Here is a 16,821-nt window from a genome sequence, read left to right as displayed (position 1 = left end):
CGCACCGGATCCTTCAGGACAAGGAGCTCAGCCCCGCTCCCATCCTTCATCTTTGCCCTGATCCAGCTCTTCCCTGCAGTCACAGCAAAACTGAGGGGCCGGTGTGGGCTGCTCACAGACTGGGTGGGTTCTGCTTTGGGTTGGTGTGGTGTGGTGGTGTGTGGTGGATTTTTTTTTTTTTTTTTTTTTCCTCTGAAACTCTGATGGATGAAATGATGTCAAGAGACACTGGGGGAAGAGGAGGAGGTAACACCTCTGATTAGGCAAGGAATCCCGAGGAGCCCGGCGCTTTCCAATAACCCCTCCGAGCAGACAGCTCAAGCGCGCCAGCGGATGCTACGCGATCGATCGGCTGCCGAGCCCCCAGCGGCGACCACCCCGGCGCTTCAAGACCGGCAGCGCTTGGCAGCCCGCAGGCTTTGACACGCCGCCGCCCCGCCGGCCCAGCCGCCAGCACCGAGCGCAGGCGGGAGGAGAAGCGGCAGGCGAGGGCAGCCCCGGCTCAGGGCAGCCCCGGCCCAGGGCAGCGCCGGTGAGGGCAGCGCCGGCCCAGGGCAGCCCCGGCTCAGGGCAGCGCTGGCCCAGGGCAGCCCCGGCTCAGGGCAGCCCCGGCCCAGGGCAGCGCCGGCCCAGGGCAGCCCCGGCTCAGGGCAGCCCCGGCTCAGGGCAGCGCCGGTGAGGGCAGCGCCGGCTCAGGGCAGCGCCGGCTCAGGGCAGCGCCGGCTCAGGGCAGCCCCGGCTCAGGGCAGCGCCGGCCCAGGGCAGCGCCGGCTCAGGGCAGCGCCGGCTCAGGGCAGCGCCGGCTCAGGGCAGCGCCGGTGAGGGCAGCGCCGGCTCAGGGCAGCCCCGGCTCAGGGCAGCGCCGGCCCAGGGCAGCGCCGGCTCAGGGCAGCCCCGGCTCAGGGCAGCCCCGGCTCAGGGCAGCGCCGGCCCAGGGCAGCGCCGGCTCAGGGCAGCGCCGGCCCAGGGCAGCCCCGGCTCAGGGCAGCGCCGGCTCAGGGCAGCCCCGGCTCAGGGCAGCGCCGGCCCAGGGCAGCGCCAGCTCAGGGCAGCGCCGGCTCAGGGCAGCCCCGGCTCAGGGCAGCGCCGGCCCAGGGCAGCCCCGGCTCAGGGCAGCGCCGGTGAGGGCAGCGCCGGCCCAGGGCAGCGCCTCGCCCCCGGGCACCGCAGACGCCACCCCCTGCGCGGCCCCTCCGCGGGCACCGGCGCCGCCCCGCCCCGCCGCGGCCGCCCGGCTCCGCGCCCAGCGCGGCGCTTACGGCCCGGGGCGGGGGCATCGGCTGCCGCCGCACCGCCTCCCCGTGCCGAGCGCCGGCCCCTGCCCGGGGAGGCGGCCGGGAGCGGCGGGCCGGGCCGGGGAGCGGGGCGATGCCGCCGGGGCGGCGGAAGGCGCCGGGGGCGGCTGTGGCGCCCGTCCCGCCGCCCCCCGCCCGCGGGAGCGGCTCCTTCCCGATCGCGCAATGAGAACTTCTCCACCTCCAGACCCCAAGAAGTCCACCGAAGAACCTTTCTGCTCTTCCACTCGCTATCCACCCTTCCCACTGCTGTTAACGCCAGCTTCTTTAACCATCACAAAAGCCTAACCAAAGCATACCAGTAGAACGGTTCCGGTAAGTTAATTTTATCAGCCACACGCAGTCAGGCTAGTGCCACCGAAGACAGCAGCCGTCCTTGAACTCCAGGACGCACGGAAAGCTGTCTTGTCCTTTCACATCGGCAGCATTCCAGCGCGGGCCCGCACACCGAGCGCGCAGAGGCGTTGGCGCTGCTCACGCAGAAACCAGAGCTTCCAGGTGAAGCGGTCCGTGGTCGCCAAATAAGCAAATTCAAGACCAAGGAATTTAGCAGCTTTTCACTCAGTGCCATCTACATAGGGCAAATCCAGCATAACAGATATTCCCGACAATGAACCACCATTAACAAGATGGAGACGCCCCAGTTCAAAGTCAGCCCTCGTTGCCTGTAACAAAGACAAACTCTGAAGGTTGCTAAATAACTTAGGGACCGCAGAGTTCTTGTTCCTAAAAGACGCCCTCAGCCGTCAACCCCAGGTGAAAATCCTGGAAAAGCGAGCTGGGAAGCACGCTTTGAGATCCGTTCTTCAGGCAGCAAATTACAGCGTGACTGCATGTAGAGGATCAGCCTCCCAGGCCGTCGCTCAGTACAACTTCTTGAGATCGCAGACATACAACCAGATGTAAGCGTGTAGTGCGTCAGAAAGAAAATGCAAAGGGTAGAGTTCTATCAACTTTTGTGGTGGTAACATTCACCCACTTCTCAATTTAACTTTAAACCCCACTTCCGCCAACCCCAAATACCCCCACAGAAACCAACCAGCCTCCCCCCCCCCCCCCCCCCCATCAGAAAAGCTTTTGGCTGCCAAGACTTTTGAGTTAAGGGCTGAAGCTTGGAGCACGTTACGGCTCCTCCAGCAGTATTGGTTGCCCAGAAGCAACTACGGTTCCAGTTACTAACTCCAGCAGGTCTTAAAAGTAACAGATGAGCATTCAACATCTATTTGATAAAGTAGCACCAGTGTGAAAAAACACACTCTCATTTTCAGCTGCTGGCCAACTTCAGTTTCAGAGATACACCTTGGATCCATTGGCAGGGGAGACAACCACCAGGGAGAGGACAGCAGATTCCAGCAGCATTTTAGACCGCCCCGAGCAGAGGCTACAGTCCTCCCTGCTACCAGCCTTCTCAGGTGTGCAGTAAAAAGGTGACCCGTTTGGTTTTTCCGGGACACCCTTCTGTATGAACAGGAGCTCCTTTACCTGTGGCAACAGCACCAGCGGCTCACGAACACTGTCCCCTTCCCCTCCAGAAGGGTCATTTACCACATCTGCAATTCCAGCTTTACTGCTGGTCCAGATCCTTTCTCCGAGCACTACACTCTGCATGCCTTAGGTGAATTCACCTTGGTTACGTTAGTCCCCACTCTCTCTCGTTACACAGACTGACAGGACGGGCGAGGTTGGAAGGGGCTCCAGGGGAGCTCTTCCAGTCCAAGCCCCTGCTCAGAGCATGGTCAGCCAGCAGGTTGCTCAGGGATGTCTCCACTTTTGAGTACCTCCAAGGACAGAAACACTACAACCTCTCTGCGCAACCTGCTCCAGTGTCTGACCCGGGATGCATTTTTTTTTCCCCCCTTATGTTTAAATGGAATTTCCTGCATTTCAGTTTGTGCCCGTGGCCTCTTGGCCTGCCCCTGGGCACCACTGAGATCCTGGCTCCATCTTCGCTCCCCCGCCAGGTATTTACACACATGGATAAGATGCCCCAGAGCCCTCTCTTCTCCAGGCTGAACAATCCCAGCTCTCTCAGCCTCTCCACATAGCTCACATGCTCCAAGCCCTTCTGCATCTTCATGGCTCTTCGCTGGACTCACTCCAGTACATCCACATCCCTCTCGTACTGGGGAGCCCAGGACCGGACCCAGCATTCCCACTGCCGTCTCCCCAGTGCTGAGGAGAGGAGCAGGATCACAGCCTCGGCCTGCAGCGCTGTTCCCGATGCAGCCCTGGAGAGGCTGCCGGCCCTCCGTGCCGCAAGAGCGGACGGGACTTGCAAAGCTGCGTGTGCCTTCACCGAGCGTATGCACAGAGCTTCTCATCCAGCCAAGAAATGATGCCACGTGCAATGCGGATGACAGCGGAGTAGCCAGGCACACTGAAAGCCCAACTCTTTGCATACGTTACCTTATGAAATTGTAGCTGACGTTTTTCAATACAATAGTGACAATAGTGTAGTTAAACCTGTATTTCTACATTCAAATAAAGACTGTTTTCAGAAAAGCTGAAGGCGTGGAAGGCTCATCTGAGAAGAATAATTAGTAAGAAAAAAATCCCACCAAACCCTTAAGTAGAAGGCATCTTCCCATATATATCACAGTCAGCAGCACAACTTAAAAGAACTGAAAATCCTGCCCAGAGGGATCCCTCTAAGTCCCACTTCCAGGGACTATGGCTCTATATTACATGAAACTATGCCATTTGAATCAGGATAAAAACTAAAATTAACTTAACAGCTATCAGAGCTGTTAAGGATACACATCACATTATTCATTTAATGCCAGTAATACTCCATTTCATACCTCAACCGCTTATCATTTCTGGTCTGTAAAACACATAGCCCCATTACTTGGAAATTCCTATTTCTAGAATAGGGAAATATAATTTCCAAATATACATTTCCCTCATGCCTCCAGAACAAAGGAGTGACAGTAAAAGCCTTTAAAAGCAGAAACCTGCAGTTACGATACCTGCTAGACCTTCAACGCTTGCTATCTGTGCAGGAAGGCCACCTCCCGCACGAATACCAGAACAGCCCGCGAGGAAGCGGACAACTAACATAGATGAGCTATGGATCACTCAGTTGCCCTTCCATGACACAGGGTAAGATGGATTTATTCAATTTATTCCAAAAGAGACTTGTTTAGCAAGGCTAAAGCCTCAAAATCTTCCACCATATAAGGCCCAAAGCAACATTTGTAGTACTTCACTAGTAACACAGAAACTTTATTTGGGAAAGACGACCTGTGACTGCTGGAACAGAGAAGGCAAATGCAGGCAAACACCTACTTGCACATACGAGCAAGTTACAGCTTTGGGGAGCACCTCAAGGGCTTCAAAGATGGCAAGAGGAACAAGAATAATCTGCTGTCATGGTTTAGCCCCAGCCAGCAACTAAGCACCGCGCAGCTGCTCGCTCACTCCCCCTACCCCGATGGGATGGGGGAGAGAATTGGAGGCGTAAGAGTGAGAAACACTCCTGGGTTGAGATAAGAACAGTTTAATAATTGAAATAAAGTAAAAATAATAACAACAATATACAAAGCAAGTGATGCACAATGCAATTGCTCACCACCCACCGACCGATACCCAGACAGCTCCCGAGCAGCGATCGCTGCTCCCCGGCCAACCCCCCCAGTTTCTATACTGAGCATGACGTCATATGGTATGGAATAGCCCTTTGGTCAGTGTGGGTCAACTCTTCTGGCTGTGCCCCCTCCCAGTTTCTCGTGCACCTGGCAGAGCACGGGAAGCTGAAAAGTCCTTGACTAGCATAAGCAGTACTTAGCAACAACTAGAAACATCAGTGTGTTATCAACATTTTCCTACTAAATCCAAAACACAGCACTGTGCCTGCTACTAGGAAGAAAATTAACTCTATCCCAGCCAAAACCAGGACATCTGCACAGCAACAAGGCAGTTGCATGAAGAACAAACCCCAAACACAGCACTCCTTTAAGTCAATGGAGAATGTAATAAAAAAAGCTCTTTCTCATTTTAAGAATGCACATACCCGACATCACTGTCTACTGTTTGCAACTGGTCCCCAACAGGAGTAATTGGGCAGTGCCTTATGACAGACCAGGTACCCCACAAGTCAAATTTAAAGAGCAGGGCAAATCCCAAAGCACAGGAAGAGAGACACAATGCACACCACCTGCACTTTATCTTGGGCAGGACAAATTAGAAATAAAAATCCTTTAGGTTCTTTCAGATCTCCACGGGATCACCCAAGGCCCTAATTTTACATAACAGTCTGAAGATTCAGAAAAGGCCATTGCATGAATATTCATCCGTATCAAGAGAAGTTAGGTATCCAATGGTATTGCAAGTAGGAACCTCACTGTATCTTTAAGTGACTATGTATCTGCGGGATTTGGCCCCAGGTCCAAGCCACTCAATCCTCCCGGGTCTGGATTTGCACTACTGTAAGAGGAGAACAATACCTCACAGGGCTGTGCAGCTTACCTGCTTAATGCATGCAAAGCTCTTTAGCGTTCTCCGCCAATCCCCTCATAGAGGTGCAAATCGTTGTATTCTTACTGTTCTGGGATAATGGCTTTAATTTGATGACTTACAGAAGGAGGCCTCTCAGCAGGGACATTTTCATCTGAAGGCTCCCTTACCGGGTGCTGGCGGGGGTGAGAATTTTGACAGCATAGCTCGGGGGACAGATGTTGAAGGAATCTCCTTCTTTGCTTCCTGCCCTATCACAACCAGACTGTGATACCTTCTCAAACACAGAATTTGAAAGAGGCACTGGAACAACATGAAAGTGAATAAAGGACCTTGAAATTCATTGTTTAAGCCCAAGTTTGTAATCTGAAGAGGAAAACAGACATTTTCATGATATGGTAGGTTAAAATAATCTTCGTCTATTTGGCTCTTAACATATCATCCTACTCACGCAACACAGTTCATGACCAATCAATTAATGGGACAGCTCACAACGGTTATTCAAAGACCCTTGCTTCTCCTGGGTGGTGTACGCCACCGTGAACACGGTTCTTCGACACTGCACCATGCTAAGGATGCTGCTGGCAGAAAGCCTGTTTAACCCAAATGCTGTTCGCATGCATGTTTGCAATCGTCATTATAAGCACCTGAAATAAGTGACCCATCAGATAACAGGACCAGCTTCTTCCAAACGCATTTTGGAGGTCAGCTCCAAGTATTCAGACTTTTGACTCATTTCTGCAAAGAACATTTTATTGTAACTCTCAAACTAGAAAACATTTATCAGCAAGCATCATGCATTATTTTTTCCCCCTCACAGGTATTTTACACTGACGGCATCATTCACATTGTTATACCTGTAATTTAGTTAAATACCAATAAAACTATTTTCTGGAGCAGATTTCCTATTCAACTGCAAGACCTTCAAGGCTAGCTTAAAGGGCCTCCATACAAGTGGATCTTTTCTTCAAATTTGTGGAAAGAGATAATTTAAATTTTTAGTTACTGTCTCAAATGACAAGATCTATTAGTGGTAGGACATGCATCTCTTGAAATGGAAGCTACTTTCAGTGTCCTTTGAAGTGGCTTCATTAATGCAAATTCTCACTGAAGTGGAGAAGTAAGGAATAGCGAGGCTAAGTAACAGAACCTTTTCAAGGGCAGTATCACAGAAATCTTACTAGTGGTTGAAATAATTCCACTTAAGTTAAAGTACATGTTGGAAACATAGCGTGAACAAAATGCCTGCCTACCTTCCCACTCCCCCCAGAAAAGGGGAAAAAAAAAAAAAAGAAAAAAGGGAAAAAAACCCCTCACCCAACAGAAAACCCCAAAAGATCTTATGTGTCAAAGTTCTAGTAATACTTGTGAGTCATCCCATCACTGGGAACTGCATTTGAACTGTATTTTGAGCTAATTAGAGAAGGAATGCTGTGCATATAGAAGGTCCCATGTGTATGACAAGCAGTTAAAACTGCAGTCTACAGATTTTTGTGTTTCCACGGATTTTTCCATTTCCGTGGATTCTTCCTTTTGTGATATGTGTCTTGTTAGTTCAGGATTAATTATAAAGTGATATCAAGAAACAGAGAACTATTTTAAAAATATTTCCTTTCCTATACTTTGCTGGTTCAAGTCAGTATGCTGATAGTATGTGCACTTCTCCACTTCCGCTGGTAGATGGTGGCGGTGGGGAACATAGCTTATCCCCTCTGACCCAAAGTTGGGAACAGAATGGAAAAGCAAAACCAACCCAACTTATGTTGCATTTGCCTCTGGCCTCATCACTCTGTAGGATGTTTCTTGTATTGAAAGAGAAACCTGGGAGGAAAGGAGGTAAAACAATTGCAGTAAAAAGGAAACATACTAACACCCAATGTAGTTTTCTAAAACAAAAAGCAGAGAACAACTGTGACAGCAACTGGAGTAGCACTCAGGTTTTTATCTTCTCATCACTAGACTCTGGAGCGAACATCAAAGATTAAGACTCCACACAACATCTCTGTAAACAGAGGAGAGCTAAAGCACTACACGCCATTGACGCTTACATTTTTCTAGACTGCTTCTGTTTCATTTTGACAGAAGAACGTCCCTTCAGAAACATTCAGCATTTTTACAGATGTTTACTGAAGTCTGCCAAAACATAACTGTGATCGGAATTACTTATACCAATTCCCTTTTTTCCAACATAGCTGGTTCGGTAACCAGATGAAAAACAGATATTAATGTTTCACTGCAGAATTACAAACACCTTTTTAAATGGAGAAAATATTCAGAAAAAATTAGTCTAAACATGAAGCTGCTGTAGTGAAAGACCAGACCAAGAAAAAATATGCTGCTATGCCTTCTAAGTTGCTTGTATTATAGCAAAGGACTGCTATAATCCTTTTAATAGATGTGATGAAACTCTTAATAGCGGTAAGTATCCCTGAGGAAAGAGATTTCAGGCATAATTTGAGTATCATAGTGGGAAATGACTTTTCAGGCAATGTGTAACAAGATGTCCACAGTCCTGTGAGCGTGACAAAGAAAGAAAAGTACACCTCACCGGGAAGTTTTTCATATGATAGATTCGTATGAAAAACTGCAAGAGAAAAGACCTTTATCAACATAAAATTGCATGAGATGTTTAAAATATTTTAAACCCTCCCAACTCCCAAACCACATCTGTATCATGATTTTAAATACAAACATGTGATATAATCAGAATTATTTGCTTATGTTCACCTCTGAACAACAGCTAAAGGTAAAAACGAAACTAGTAATTCGTAAGCAGTAACTACAGCTTTGTAACAAAAAAGCAGCTTTGACAAGATTTTAGACCTACAGTCTATACAAAAAATAATTTTGCAAAGAAAACCTTAAGATACATTTAAGTAGCAGTTTTAATTTCTAATAACTTTATTTCTAGATCAAAGCATTTACTGGATGGAAATACTACAGATATGAGGAGAAACTACACAAATTTGCACAACATCAGCGCAGCTGCATATACTGAACAGAAGCATAAATGTGACCAAGTTTTCCAAAATTATTCATGGCACTAAACTTAAAGTCAGGTTTTCTTTATCACTAACTTAGTTATAAAGAAGAAAAAACTAAATCCAAGCAATGTTACCGCTCCCATTTTTACTAATCTTTTTTCCAAGATGGGTGCTTCTTCTGGAAGTTTCACTCGGCTGGGGTCATTCTTCTGATCATGCTGAGGCAGATGTTAAGTTAATGTAGAAAGTGCAACAAAGGAAAAAAAGTTAGTGTGAAAGCTTCTTAAGTATGTGATAAAGTACCCAGTTCTAAGAATGTGCATGCATCGAGGATTGATATAATTTCTTTCTCACTGTTTGTCTGTGCCCTACACCAATTGAAGTAAACGTGTGCAAACCTTTGTCTTATCTGGTACTCAATCATTCTGTAATATATATTAGAAAGACAAACTGTTTGTTTACAGACTTAATTCCTCAGGAGTAAAACACACTTGCTAATAGATGCTACAAAAGTCTAATAACAAAACATTTAAACTCCAATGGTCAAATATTTTAACCAGAACTTTTGCCATTTAATTACTAAAACAACTGTTCATTAAAACAGCAAGTTAAATAGGTAACAGATTAGACTTCCTTGAAATTAAAGGGAGAGTGGAAAGTACCTTACAAGTCCCTGCATAAGCACATGTTGAAGCCCAGTGGAGCCTTGTCATGAAGTGCAGCAGGGTTAGGTCCCCATTCTCTACCTTAGTTTATAATGCTTGGAAGGCCATCTCATTCACCGTGCTTTCAAAAATTATATGCTACAGACATAACATGTACTGCTGGCAAAATCTTCTAACGACTAAGCTTAGCAAACGGTACTGAAGATTATAAGGGAATTTATACAAACTTCTTATCTAAGAGGTTAACTGTTTCACTTAAATTAGCACTTTTCATAATAAATGTTTCGGTGCTCTACTCATTCAAGAGTGCCCCACCATAAATTAAGTAGCACAAAAATGTTTTGTATTAAAGTCTTCATCAGTGAAATTCATAAACAGTACAGTATTTTAATAGAGCAGGAATTACATTTTTGAAGTAATTATAAGGCTAATGTTTAACACCTCTGTTTAACACTGGGCACAGAGCCACCATGCTTCATCTTGACAGCTATAAAACCTTAAGTACAGATGACAGCAAAGTCAAGTGGCACCTAACTCAGATCCCCCCCTAGCCCTTACAACCGGCCTGCACATACAGGAGACAAATATATACATACAATTGATTTCTGCATATGCAAAAAAAGGAACACAAATAGATAAATAGGTCTTTGCCACAACCTCAACCGACCTCTTAAATATATTTGGTGTTAAGTGATTTATTGGGGGAAGGCTGTTATATTACATTAAATTTACTTAAACTACAGGAAATTGCATTAGTAGCATTATACTCAAGGTCTGAGTTCCACATGGCTTCGTTCAGCAACAGATTCCTTTCTGACACTGATGCTCCATTTACTCTATCCCAGCAGCCATTCCTTTTACTAGCCTATTACTTAAAATGACCCCATCTGACAAGAGTGTGTCGTTGTGTTGGTTTGAGAATGACTGATGTGGTGCTAACATCTAGCCTCGACCTCTCCCACCCTCTTCTTTTGTCACTCTGCAGAGTTATCTGGGATGCCTCCCATTCAATCCATAAAACTTTAGTATCTTCCTTGTGAGTCAACAATTCCAAACAAAAGATTCCTTAATTAAGAAGTAAGAGTGTAAGTATCCAGAGTGGCATTTATGCCACAGTGGTTGTCCAAGAGCACAGGGAAACATTCCACTTAATTCTTTCCTCTGGTAGAAAGAAAAAGATTGACTGTGCCTGTCCATGCTGCTGTGGAATATTATAGACTATTTCTCATTCTGTCCACGGAAAGGTAGAAGGGGGAGAGGTAGATGCAACGTCCAAACTACAGCTAAAGAGCCTGTGCCAGACCAAGGTATGAAACGTTTCACTGATGGATGTCACATCTGAGGTTGCATGCAGAAACTTCTACACAGTATTTAATAGCCTCACTCGCACACACTCACCTTCTCCACCAGGTCCTTCAGTTTGGTAACTTCTTCTCCCAGCTTTTCCGCACTGCAAACCAAGTCTTTGCAGACTTCAATAAAACTTTCAGTTGGTGCCCACTGCAGTACTATCTGTTAATATTTACAGTTATTTGCCAGAATTACTGTAGATGATAATTTAATATTCTTTAGCTAATGTATCATAAAAGATAGTGTCAGAAAAAGTTTATGCTGGGTTTTCATTGTACAATTTATGCACAGCATGATCTACTACTCTCTATCAGCCTTTGTGGGAACCTTCTGTCACCTTAACTCCCCTATCAGCAGAAACATGAAGAAACAGATCCATCTCCTTTAATTAAGTGGCTTAACTCTCTGAAATAAGTTATTAAAAAAACCTGTCCTTTAGAGAAAGAACATTGGACAGCTCTACATAACTATACAATAATCAAGATGGTTGATGAGTATTCATATTTTTCATTTTACAAGGTAGAATAATATTCTAGAATAGAATAACATACTCTAAATCAATCTTTCTTTCTTTGGTTGAATACCTTGTGAGAATTTTTGAGGAAATGCTGATTCACGGTTTGCAGAGGAACGGTCAGTTTACTACACTCTTTATTCAGCTTCTGAAGAAACTTGAGGAATTCATCGCCACTACAAAAATAAAATGATATTTCGTTATTTGTTAAAGGCTGTAACTTTTTGAAAGCTAAACATTATCTATGCATTTCCAACACTGGCTAGTGAGTGAATCAGACATGCAGTTTCATTGCATAAAAAAAAAAAAAATCCAGTGTCATTTTAACACAGGGCAGTTAAACACTACCTTTAACTTAATCTTAGCAAGGTTTTCCCACCCCTATCCCCCCTTCTTTTGGAAGGACAACAAATCATTAAGTTATCTGGAATATTCAGCTAGTAAGACACACTGAAAGCTGAAAAAGTGTCACCCAAAAGCTTTTTGGAAACATTCTATTAACCTCCACTTTTGTTTCTAACTCTCATCAACCCTGCATTATCAATGAAATTATTTCATTACCTGCTGCATAAGTAATTTTGTCACACTATGCATAATAAACACAACACTGTTTTCCTGTGCATATGTGCATACAGATCACAGTCTTGCAACACCAAAACCAGAGAATTTATAGTCAACTTTATGCTGACGTATCAATATTCTTGACCTGTAGCTTACATTTTTGAGGAAAATGGTGGTGGTGGTGGTAAATCTGGTTTGTACTTTGGAGCTAGGACTGAAATAACTAGGTTAGAGTCATTTAGTCTCCAGCACAGCAGAAGAAAGAATAATCTAGTAATACTGACCTGGCCCCTGGACCTGGAAATATATTCCTCAAAGCCTAAAATACCTGATGTTATCCACTTTGAAGAAAATTTATACTTAGTGGTGAAATACAAGCAGGAAGACAACTCTGAAAATTAGTTTGATCAGTATTGCCAAAGACTGGAGAAAAGAATAGAAAAATTTAACAGATTCATTTCAGTGCTAAGTTTCTAGAGCTTCCACATGACACTGACTCAATTTATTTCACTGTAAGCCTCAGACAGTACTAGTTTAAGTCATGGTGCTGACCAGAAAGTTGTTGCCATTGACCCGGCAGAGGAAAGGGGGGCAAGGAAGAAGATCATCCATATGTTTTTACAGAGTGAGCTCTCAAACCCTGAAACTCCTGAGAAGTGCCTGTATCTCCAGCAGAAAAGTTCCCACTAGCTGTAAGCCATTCAGATGGATAACAAGCAGGGCCAAAACAAGAGACGATTTTAAGTTCCTATCGCAGGACTTCCCATTATATTTACGGGAGGATCTGAATAAATCAATTCAGACCCCAATGTTCCTCTTTTCCCTAGGGTAATCTGTTACTAAACCTAAATGCAACATACTCCCACCAACTTACTTGCTGCTGCTTCTGATGGCAAAAAGGAATACACGAAATTTGCCAAAGAACTAAACTAAGCTACATCCCAGTGTGGTGCAAGTATCTACACAGAGACTGAATTTAGCCCATAGAGTGTTCTCCTTCAACTCTGGCACAAGATCATTAGTGAGCAAAGTTTCCACCACTGCTCAGGACATCTGTGATTTGCAACACTGCTGAACTGTTAAGACTTTAACACTCAAACCAGAAATATATAGAAGCATCAGTAGTGATGCTGGAGGTTAAAAACCAAGACTGTTCAGGGTTTTTATGAAGACTGGGAAGTAAGAAAGCCTATTAGCTTGTTTTTATAAAATAAACTATTATTTATTTCAGAACAATATAACTGAACTGAATATTTAGAGTAAAAACACAAACACTAAACAAAATAATATCTGGAGATAGTCTGAAAGTTTCTCCTACGTTACTACAGCAAAGCCATACCCGTGAAAATTTCCTTCTACTTAGAAAGATAACTTTTCAGCTGGCTAGGATCAGTTATGGCACCTTCTGTGTTTTGTCACAAAGGAAATTATTTTTAGGCATTCTGGAAGGATTCTCAGCAAAAATAAAGTACGTCATGGGCATGAAAAGGGGAGGGGAAAAAAAAGGAAAAGAAAAACATTTATACTTCTCATACTTCTTTATTATACCAGTAATAGTTCTTAAAAAATGTTTTCATAGAATTTTCGATCTGTTGCAATGACATGTTCTTATATTTGTACATGGAAATAACATTTTCAAAAAATAATCACTTTTAAAAAGAATTAATGGCTGTCAAAACACCAGTGGCTAAACAGTGCTAGACACTCTGTGAGTTTATAATCAATCAGTTCAACATTTTCTACTATGTTAGTTTTTCTATGACTTAATGACTGATTTTCCTTCTCACAGAATGACTTTGAACAAGTGGGAAGTAAAATCTTTATATAATAGCATGTAAACATAGCCTATGATTTTAGTCTCAAGGTCAGATTCCTAGAATACCTGTCAAGCCATTTTCTAGAAAACGATGCAGTGCTTGCCATAACTGAAACGCTGTCATATTTTGTGTACCTCAATCTTTAATCAATCAATTATTTTCTGGTTTTGAGAACTATGTATGATATAAACCCATACTGTACCAGGAATTCCATGTGTCACTGGTGTGTGAGAGCATACCAGACATCATGTGGGATTTTTTTATTGTATTTGACCACACATGCAGTGCAAACTGTTAACTTTTTGTATTTCTCCACTTATTCCCTCTGTTCAAATTTTTAAGCTGTTCTGCTTGAATGTATACTAAACACCACTACAGACCAATCTGAAAAAAGTATACATTTCTAGCACAAAAATGCATGAAGCTTAAACTGGGTAAATTCCTCTTAAACTGCAGCTAATTATCCCTTGCTTAAGAGTCAACATCCTTTTCTAAAGGTGCCTAACTTGGACAGCTAGACACCCAGATGCCTGGTCTACTACCTCAGCTCAGCAGCAAAGTCTTTATTTTAATAGGAACAGCTGAGGTGCTGGCAGAGTATTTATGGTGTATCCATATCATACTGGTTTGTACCCTCTTGCATGCTGGAACTTTAGTTCTTCAGTCTTACAGCATGTGGACTAGTTACACCTGGATTCTCTTCTGAAGTAGACAGGTACTTGTTTTGATGGAGAAATCTCCTCACAGACTAGAAGCAGCAGCAAAGTCCTCTATTAGGACATGAACACCCTGCTCTGCCAGCCCACCTCAGTCTTTCGAGAGGCTCCCCAAATACCTTGCATGTCCTCCCACAACCCACAGCTCAAACGTGGCATCATCACGCTGCAAAAATGTACCTCAAGCAGGCCTGCAAAACCTCGTTAGTGTAAAACCAGTAATGGATACAGATACGGGCACAGTGCCAGCACCAGGAGCAATCAGTATATGTAAGAATGACTAGACGGGAGCGGAGTACGTACTAGGCAGACTCATGTAACTAAGCCACAAAAGACAATGCTATGGCAGGACCACATCACAACATGACTGCTAGTGCAGTGTCAGTGCGATTCAGCTGCCTCCAAAGGATGGTGACGTGTACAGAATGAACTTGAACCCAAGCACATTCTTTGGTCCTACGAACAACATAACTAACGAAGAGTCTACCCTTAGAATACCCAAATAACGCACACAGCTCTCCTCAGTATTTTGGAGGGGGAAGAAATACCTAACAGAGTAGCAGCGCAGCTGCTGTGTATCTCCCAACAGGGAGATACACACACACAAGAAGAACTGAACCCTTACTTTTGTAGATGGTAGGAAGTTATTTAATGAGTAGATTGGATGCAAGGAGGAGTTGTTTCCCCAGTACTACTCTAGCCAGGCCACTGCAAATAAGGCAACCCAACACTATGCAAATGGTGGTGGGACTGGGAAGAGAGAAACAAGCACACAGAACCTTCCTAGTGATGCAGCTACGGCACGAGGCAGGAGCAGTATCTCCAAACCAGTCTTCTCTAAGTCAAACGAACACAGTTCAACTGACTAAACAGTCAGCCTCTGAAAGGCAAGCCACAGTTTTCTGCCTAAGTCCATTTCTAAAACATTTACAAATGAAAATATCAAACTAATCCTATTTTCAGGAGCAATTCTTCTACATTTCTGCGAAGTAAAAAGAGGAAAGACACGAGCACAGAATCTAAATTCAAGTAGAGGTCTCTCTTCTGGAAAAAATGGTATTTACAAAACAAAATAGAGGATAAGAGATTTAAGAAATCTTAAGACACCTTTGCACTTATTAAAGCCTTCATTCTTCTTTTTGTGCTGGATGTAGAGAATGCTCAGGGGACTGATGAAGTTTAACAAGGTTGCTGAGGGATGTTCCTCTCAGCTCAGGCCTGGCTTTCATGGGACTGCACAAGGCTATACTAGAAGTATGAGAGGTATTGCAGAGCTGATGCTTAAGGCTGTAAGAAAGAACCTATAATATGAAAAATATCAAGTTGGAATGGATGTTTGAATGAGTAACGCCTTCTTAATAAAGTTTCCTTACAAACCTTTTTCTACCGATACATATAATCTATGATAAGGAAAATATCTTATGAAGTTCTTCATTTGTAATATAAAAAAAACCAAAGTCTTTTAGAAGCCAGTTAAAACTGCTTCCAGTGGAAGAGAAAAACAAGGAAAAAATCCTGACTCTATACAGAAGTCACATTTATGATTTAAGATAGACATGTACAAGTAATTAATTTATCAGGTGAAAATTAAAGCCCTTTCCAGAAATTATATGCGCCTCTCTCTCCCACACATCTTTTTATTGCATCTTACAATCAGACAAATTTGACTGCAAGACTAACAGAGCCTGCCTTGTCTACAGACACAATGGAGAATTACAGAGACCACACCATGGGGGGTTTGTAAGGGTCCATGAGGCTCTTGAAGCATGGGGAAGCAAGGAGGGCAAGACCCCATTTCCACAGAGAAATAAAAAAATCTGCTCACTGAAGCCTATCAGAGAAATTAAAGAATGAGTTAATACTGGAGCCCAAGAAACCCGTTTCAGAGTTTCTGATATGAACACAAGGTAGTGAAAACCCTGCACGGTGAGGCCATGAAACCCTGAGGTACAAAGAAAGAACTCATCACTCAGAAAGATGGCCAAAGTAATGGTGTATAATGGCAATATAATCCATAAACAGATTCCTACAACAGGAACCTATGCTTCCAACTTTCTTTGTACAAAATGCACCTACTACCAGCCCTTATAATGCTCTCATGAATGTTATGCATGGGATAACGTGTGTGAAAATTTTACCTTTGAGCTACAGAAAACAATGCAGTCACCTTAAATAGTTCATATTTCACTTCTATTTCCTTAGATATACAGTTAATACCTCAATTCCAGCTTCATCACTTCAGGGAGGTCTCCAATCCTTATTTCTTCCACTTGCAGCTCATTAATAGCACCTAGGAGTTTTTGTTGATCTCCAGGATTTGTAATGCCAATCTAAATTTAAAGAGTAATTCCAAATATGACTGACTTTAATACTTACTAGCCATAACAGTACAGTGCTGTTTATTGTGCAAGTTTCTAATTATTGAATCAAAAGAAGTTGCTTTTAAGTTATTGCAACCAACTAC

The 16,821-nt window shown here is 44.0% G+C and overlaps 1 protein-coding gene across 1 annotated transcript in view; it reads right to left on the bottom strand.

Moving 5' to 3' along the window:
* Positions 1-8,805: 8,805 nt before the first annotated feature.
* Positions 8,806-16,821, bottom strand: part of ASZ1 (ankyrin repeat, SAM and basic leucine zipper domain containing 1) — a 44,281-nt gene continuing 36,265 nt past the window's right edge. The window contains exons 10-13 of the mRNA XM_075727559.1: positions 16,575-16,687; positions 11,334-11,439; positions 10,798-10,911; positions 8,806-8,952 (exon numbers count right to left, since the gene is read on the bottom strand). Coding sequence (XP_075583674.1) covers positions 8,806-8,952; positions 10,798-10,911; positions 11,334-11,439; positions 16,575-16,687 — 480 coding nt within the window. The remainder of the gene's footprint in view (positions 8,953-10,797; positions 10,912-11,333; positions 11,440-16,574; positions 16,688-16,821) is intronic.

The sequence above is a fragment of the Pelecanus crispus genome, chromosome 1 (genome assembly GCF_030463565.1).
Source record: "Pelecanus crispus isolate bPelCri1 chromosome 1, bPelCri1.pri, whole genome shotgun sequence".
NCBI classification, from domain to species: Eukaryota; Metazoa; Chordata; class Aves; order Pelecaniformes; family Pelecanidae; genus Pelecanus; species Pelecanus crispus.
The sequence above is the reverse complement of the archived record's forward strand: the minus strand, read 5'-3'. Positions and strand labels throughout refer to the sequence as shown.